Source organism: Bos taurus, chromosome 17 (genome assembly GCF_002263795.3).
Source record: "Bos taurus isolate L1 Dominette 01449 registration number 42190680 breed Hereford chromosome 17, ARS-UCD2.0, whole genome shotgun sequence".
NCBI lineage: Eukaryota > Metazoa > Chordata > Mammalia > Artiodactyla > Bovidae > Bos > Bos taurus.
The window spans coordinates 71496074-71503747 of NC_037344.1; the positions used below are offsets into that span (position 1 = coordinate 71496074).

General features: G+C 57.0%; 1 protein-coding gene across 1 annotated transcript; it reads right to left on the reverse strand.

The window, feature by feature from the left end:
- Window positions 1-342: 342 nt before the first annotated feature.
- On the reverse strand, window positions 343-7595 carry SNRPD3 (small nuclear ribonucleoprotein D3 polypeptide). Its single transcript, NM_001076479.1, is given in 4 exon segments — window positions 343-563; window positions 1963-2155; window positions 5517-5660; window positions 7528-7595. Coding segments are annotated over 3 exon segments (381 nt in total). The 5' UTR covers window positions 5643-5660; window positions 7528-7595; the 3' UTR covers window positions 343-501.
- Window positions 7596-7674: the final 79 nt, after the last annotated feature.

Consider the following 7674-nt stretch of genomic DNA (forward strand, 5'->3'; position numbering starts at 1 on the left):
CTGCTAGACACTGACTCACTGGGGTTTGTAGGTGGCAAGGTCTGGGTCTCGGTTTTTTCCCCACAGGCATGACCCGGGTGTCCTGTTGTTCAAGCTGAGCTGACACTGCTCCCGAAGAGGCTGCCGCGTGCGTGACCGCGTGCCAGCAAGGGAACCCGTGCGCCCTCGGAGCCCCTCCAAGCACTTAGCCAGTGCTGGCTGGGACGGCGGCCTCTGCGCTAATCAGTAACTGCGCTACTTCAAACTGGCGCTTCCCCAGCACATCTCCCAGGGTGTCAAAGCCTAAGCTGCGGCCAAAGCAAACACAACAAAAAGCTACAAAAGGAACACAGAGTCCTCAGATTCTCAAAAAGAAAAAAACCACCATATTTATTTAGTTCAACATTTTATCCACATCTAAAGAAAACGATGCCTACAAATAACCTAGAACATAGGCACGCATCCCGACCCTGATAATCTAAAAGAAAAAAAAGGAGCAAAGTTCTGTCCAACAGATAAAATTTATCTTCGCTTCTGGAAGATGTTTCCACGTCCCATTCCGCGTCCTCTCCCTCTTGCGGCCACTGAAACGGGAGAGAAAAGATGAGGCAGGTTGGTGAGGACCCTCACCACAGAGGAGCCAAAGCCCAGGACGCTGGCCACGAGGGGCCTGAAGGCCCCCAGTCTGGCAGCAGGCCCGCCCGCCGCACCTCACAGGGAAAGAGCCCCGGGAAGGGCGGGTGCCCGGGCAGAGCTGGAGCGGACACCGTGAACCGTCTCCTGGCCCAGCACTGCCCACCAGAAGCTGGGGGCAAGGCCCTGCGGTGACAGTGGTTGGGGAGCCCGTCCGGGAAGCAGAGAAAAGACGAATTCTCAGAGCTGCCCCAGGATGAGCAGACAGAACACTGCAGGTGCGTTTACTTCACACGTAAAACTCTGAAACAGACGTGAAGTGTTAACGTCTATTCAATGTGGGTGAGGGATCTTGTTCTCTGAGCTGTTCTGCATGTGTGAAATGTTTCTGAACAGGGGAGGGGGAAGACCACCCCTCGATGAAGACCGCTGTTCTCTGAGACTCAGGTCGGAAGAGGGGACCCGTGGCTTTGAAGAAGAGAAGATGCCCTGCCGACCTCTGGACTCTCCTCTCAAGAGCCTGGAGCTGACCCGGGAGGGAGGGCAGGCCGTGAGAACCCGGCTGCCGGCTGGGGGCGCCGCCTCCTAGAGCCCCGACAGAGACGCACAGCAGCCGCTGCAGCTCAGCCTTCGCACCTTCCCAGGACGGGCCAGGGCGAGGAGGAGGCCGCCCCTCGGAGCCCCAAGGCCACCTGAGTGGGACAGGCCTGGCGCAGTTACAGGCCTGAGGAGCATCGAGGGGCCTTCTGGCTCTTCATCGACAGACAGGCCACTCCTAACAACTCACCGGTTTCCTAGCGGATCACCGTGCAGAACCCTCCAGGACCCTGACACACAACACTGGGTGGGCTAACCCAGGGGAAAAGGCCGGGCCAGTCACGGGGAAGACCCCGTCCCACTTCTGGAACGCAGTAAAGGAAAACTTCGTTTGGCTTCCTCTAACGGGTAAAAGACGGCTCCAGACGGCTGACTTCTGATCCAAGAGCGCCCCTCCCCACACCACCTCCCTCGCTCAGGCTGGGTGTCAGGAGACACCCCAGCCGCACAGGGACCCAACCCCAGCCCTTCAGGGCCCGCGCCTCTGCTCGACAAGCAGAGCAGGGCAAGCTCCCTGCAGTCACCGCAGCAGACTCATCCACTCTCATCTGAGCCCCCCTTTCTTCTAAGGAGCCGCTGTGGATCTCACATACGTCCTGAGTGGGGTCGAGTGAGGCAAGACAGAGAAGACGGGGCCTGGGGATCCCCAAGACTGCGGGGGCAGCGGTGTGGAGCCAGCTGCCCCGGTCACAGGGCCTTCCTAAAAGGCCACGACATGCCCGTCCACCACAGCCCTGCGCCCGCGGCACCTACCCTGGGCCTTCAGGATGGCCGCCTTTCCCCGGCCGGCGCCCGAGCCCTGGTTTTTGTTCTTCATGCTCTTCAACATGGGCGCGTTTTTCAGCATGTCGGGCAGAATCAGGAAGCGGATCTTGCTGCCCCGGATGTACACCTGCTCCAGCTGGGCCACGCGGCCGTCTCTGTACGTGACCGTGATGTTGGACATCTGCAAGGAAACCGCCCTTGTCAGTAAGGTCAGGGGCACCGGCAGAGAGCAGGGGCGTGAAGGCGAGCCCTGGCTGGAGGGAGGGAGACCACAAATGCAGATGCGCACGTCACAAGAAAAAGCCGGGGACCCCAGAGCGCCTGCGGGGTGTGCCGGGGTGGGGCTGCGCCGAGCACCTCGCAGTACGCCAGTTCCCACTTGAACGGACTGAAAACCCAAGGCTGAACGGCCAGCACGCAGAGACTCCTAACTGGAACCTGGGCCTGGCCCCCAAGCCCCGATTCTGCCATCCGCAGGCCCCCCGTCAGCGTGTGCCACGGGTCAGCTGCTGTGAACGGGCCGCAGTGGCTCAGCACCGCCTGGCCGAGCCTCGCGCACCCCCGCATTGGGCTGCAAAGGTGCCCCCAGGGTCGCGAGTGCCCCAGATGCGGTGCCGCCCACAACTGGACCACACAGGACTCAGGAGCAGGGCCGTCGCCGCCACTACGCAGCCCCTCCAGCCTGTGGGCAGATGTGTATGCCGGCAGCGGGGCAGTGGGGGTAGCCAGAGGAGAATCCAACCAGGAGACTGGCCGGTCGTGGGAAGGCAACACAAACCTGCCCGTGCCAATCTCAACAGGCACCACGTTTAACAGCGAGGGCAGCTCACTCCACCAGCCTTCTGGGCGGAAGAGGATCACAGTGTATTCACAGCGGGTCAAGCCCACGTCGCACAGCGGAGCGCTGGTCCCTGCTTCCTGACGCGTGTCCTCACCTTACCCCGACCTGCTCTCTCCTTCAAGTGCTAGCTGCCCCCTGCCCCGGCCTGTGCTGGAGCCCCTGGCCTGCAGAAGGGGCAAATGCACTCCCAGCTGGCCTGCGGTCTGCTCGGGGGCTCTCTGCCCCAGGCCGCCTCTCCTCCAGCCCACCCTGAGCACCCGGACAGGCCGTTCTGAAAGATCAACGACAGTCAGACTGCGTGCTCTCACGACCGGCACGTGTCCGCCCAGGCTGGAGCTGCTCACGTCAGGGCCAACAATGATGGCAACGATCGTAACCCCTTCACAAACACACGGACAGTGTGAGCCCACATGGAAAACAAGCGCATGAATAAACGGAGAGGCACGCAAAGCAGACCCAACAAACACAGAGTACCACGAGGAAAGACATCACTCTTGCAAGGGTTATAATAACACCGAGATTCAGGCAGGAATCTTCACTGGAAGCAAAGCAGGGCTGACCACTGGGAGACCGCTGAGAAACAGTGTGTTACAAGGCATTCACTTAAAGAACCTCCCCAGGAAGCGCTCATCAGTTACAAAAGAAAAGGAGCCCACGGTGGAGAGAACACACACTGCCTTAACCAGAAGATCAAGGTTCACGTCGCACAAGGGGCACACAGGGGTCAAGGGGCACACAGGGCTTTCGGGCCTCAGTGACGCCCCGAGGAAACAAAAAATCACAACACCCCAAAAAACATAACCCAAATCTAATGAGAAAACATCAGAGAAGCCCTAATCAAAGGACAGCCTAACAAAACAACTGGCCTCTAGTCTTCACCAAGTCATCAGTGGTGTGAAAAATCAAGCCCGGAGCAACTGCTGCAGGATCTGCTAAGCGCACTGAGGGGTCCGGGCTGGGCGCGAGGGGCAGCCTGCAGACCCGAGAAACTGGAGGCGCTGCAGGGGACAGAACGGAGCCCACGCCGGGACGCCGGGCTCAACAGCGCAGCAGGAGGAGGCACACGCATGGGCGCACAGGCACACGGGCACACAGTGAGGGGCTGCTGGGACCGCAGCCCGCTGCCCAGCAGCTCAGAGAACACCGCGGGAGGCTCCCACAGACCACCGTGCCACGGCAAGAAAGCGCCCGCACCAACCTGGCCCAGAAGGGGTGAGCATGCCAACGCCCGCAAAGCATCACTTCCACGGGAGCCGTGAACCATCACCTTCCCCGCAAAACGTCTGGGAATTGTGCTGCTTTAAGTATAGTCAGATTTTGGACTTGGCCCGTACTTTTTTTTTTAAAGATAACATTTACTGTGCTTTGATGATCACAAACTTAACACACGATTTGTCATTTCAAAATGAGAAAAATATTTTTAAAAATTGTGGAGAAGGAAAATGGCGACCCACTCCAGTACTCCTGCCTGGAGAATGGAGGGAGGAGCCTGGTAGGCTACAGTCCATAGGGTCGCAAACAGTCGGACACGACTGAGCGACCTCACTTTCAATAACATATCATGCCTCACCGAAAAGCAACTACTCACATGAGTCTTCCTCAAAATCTTTTTTAAGCATTCCATTTATCATTTATAGCCTGGCTCTCATTTTCATAAAACCGGGAGCACTGTGGAGCTCTGTGTCTCCCCACTATGTCCGTGGCATTTTACCACGTTAAATACTCTTCCGCACCACCTTACTGGGTGAGTAATATTCTTCACAATGTGCACCAGTTTGGGTGATCATAACTTTTTTACCTTATCAGCAACGTTGGCTGAGCTGAGCATCCTCAGGGCAGTGCCGCCATCTGAGGCTCTCCTAGTCACCACCCGCTTCTCTGGGTCAGACCCGCGCCCTAGATTGAAAGCTCTCCTGCTCCTGCCCTTGGCCCTCTGCAGCTCCCCCAGTCAATCTCTTGCCAAGTTAACTCTGTCCGCCTTTTACAGATGAGCAAACAGGTAATTAACGTTAATTAATAAAGCCAGCTGAAATTCAAACCCACACCAGACTCCAAAGCCCAAGCTCTTAAACAGAAACTGCATCCCACACTCTGTGAAGTGATGCTACACGAATCCACGCGCCGTGGGAAGGGAGCCACACCAAGCAGTGGGTCCAACACGTCTCAGCAGAGCCCTGTGCAGCGGGGAGTCCTGTAACCTCGTTCCTTCCATTTTATGGGTAGAACTATCACCCAAACCTGCTTGCCCGGCCAAGTATTTGCTCTAAGTGCGCTCACACGAGGCGCTTCTGCTACAAAAATGGCTGATACACGCAGTGTGTGAGGGAAGAGTCGGCTAACTGCAAAGCATCACGCAAGCACGCTTGGAGGGCGGGGGAGCTGAACCTGACGGCTCCACTGAAGGCTGTGCTGCTTCTCTTAAACGGGCCCAAAACGTGTGAGAAGACGGCCACGGGACTGGGAGAAACGGAGGATGAGCGGTCCAAACAGCCCAATTCTAGGAGGTTACACATTCTCAACCTCCAAGTGGCCCCTCACCGAAGCCCGCCTCTCTGGTATCTCCAACAGGGCCTGGCACAGCCTGGGCACTCGGCGAGCAACCGCTGACCAAGAACTCCAAGGAGCGCCCAGCCGCCCGCATCCCGCCCTCCAGGCCTGCGCCCGCCCCGGGCCCGCCCCAGCCCCGCGCAGAGCAGGGCACCTGGCAGTTCATGTTGTCCTCCGCCTCGATGAGCTTGCCCCGGTACACCTCGCCCGTGTTCGTCTCACACGTCACGATGTGACCCTCGGCCTCGTGGAGCACTTTGATCGGCACGCCAATGGACATCTCGGCAGGAAGAGAGCTCTATGGTGAGAAAGAGACAGCAGTCACTTCATCTTTCGAAGCCCGAGAAGGCATGCGGCAAACACAAGCCCTCAAAGCTGACACTCTGGAAAACTTAGCAAAGTTGCCAGAGGTGCACTATTTTGTTTTAGCTGAATTCTGAGCTTGAAGCACCTATCTGGCAAACACATGCAAGATGTGGGTGGGGAGGAATGGGGGGCTAAACAGGGGGAAAGCTAACGGGAATGAAACTGCCTCCCATTTTCCTTCCACCACAGGTCCCTTGAGTGCGCGTGTTAAGTCACTTCTCTGACTCATTGCAACCCCATGCACTGTAGCCCATGAGGTTCCTCTGTCCATGGGATTCTCCAGGCAACAATACTGGAGTGGGTTGCCAAGCCCTTCTCCAGGGGATCTTCCCGACCCAGGGATGGAACCCGCATCTCTTACACCTCCTGCATTGGCAGGAGGTCTTTTTAACCGTGCCGTTTGGGAAGCTCAGAAAGGGCTGTGCGTTTAATTCAACCCATTAAGCGCTCTCTGACCGTCTACTTACTTCTCCATTAAGCTAAAGAAAAAATATCCAAGTGTTCACAAAGTGATGGTGTGCTACAAGTAGGAAATGCTCATCCTGGAGGGAAAATATAACCAGGGAAAACCCTGACTTGATCTAATTAAGAGAGAAAAAAAGCAAGTGGATTTTTTTTTTTAATCCCAAGATGGGTGTATAAAACAAAAACTTCTATAAAATGAAATATTTTCTGCTCTCCAGTAAACAAGCCACATCGCAGCCATTTGGTATTCCAGCCTTCCAAATGCAAATTTTTAAGCCCAAGTAAAAACCATAATGGCTTTTTGGCAGCCGGCTGAGGAGCTAGGGGATGTGAGAAGCACAAGAGGCAGTCCCTCGAACCTTAGCCTTAGGGTAAAGGAGGAATTAGGATGTGAATGACCAAAGAGCAGGATTTGGCCCCAGATAGCTGATATGCATATGAAAGAAAAGATTTCAGAAAGCCCGGACTCTTGCATCTTCCCAAATAACAGAAAAGTGTTAAATCTCTTCAGGCAGGAGACCTGGTCTCCGTTACTCAACGGTCATCTTTTAATATTCAGATTACCTGCCCCTTGCTGCAAACTTCTTCGCAGCCTGACTACACCCCACCCAACATTTCTCTCTCCCGAGGGTCGCCTGAAATCCTGTCTTCCGGGCTCGGAGTCCTCATGATTCCCACCGAAGAAACCTAATTCTCAGCTTTTAGGTGGCGGTATTTTTTTCGGTTGACAGGCAGCAGGAGGTTGGAACACAACCATGTGTGGTCAAGAGAAGAAAAGGACTGGGAGAGGTTAGGAAAAAACAGGTTCCGTTCGTGAGGACAACGCTGAACCGCAGCTGGGGGAGCCGGGGCAGCACAGAGACCAGGCCATGGAAGGGCAGCCGGAGTTACAAAATGCACGCAGCACGATTCAGAAGCAAGGAAATGTGGTAACTTGTGTTTTAAGCGTGAGTGGATCAGGCCCTGGAAGGGGGAGGGGGGCAGAGATGACAAGGGCTTTGAAAAGCATCAGCCGGGTAGGGATCTGGGGGAAAGGTGGCCACCAGCCAGGAACGATCTCAAGACCACTGCCTGGATAGTTCGAGAAACACCGGCCTGGAGAGCTTCGGAAACCGAGGAGCAAGTACTTCGGGGGAAAAGCTAGCGAACGCAGCTCCAGGCGCCTGTGAGGCGCCGCTGAGGGTCTGGGTGGCCGGGCTTCCCACGTCTCTCCCTCCCCGAGCCCCGCGGAGCTCCCCGGCGGCGCGTCTTCCTCCAGCCCCCCGGCCGCTCGCGGGACCTCGGCCCAGCCCTCGCCCGCCCCCGCGCCCCCGCGCCCCCGGCCCTGTCCTCACCGGCTCCGGTCTCCTCTTTCAGAGGCTGCAGGGTAGACGGAACTCAGGCGACCGCGAAGGCGTGAGGTGCGCGAATGGCGGGCCGCGCGCTCCCAGAACACCACGCGTTCCCAAAATGCCTCGCGCAGTGCCCGCCCCCTTCCTTTT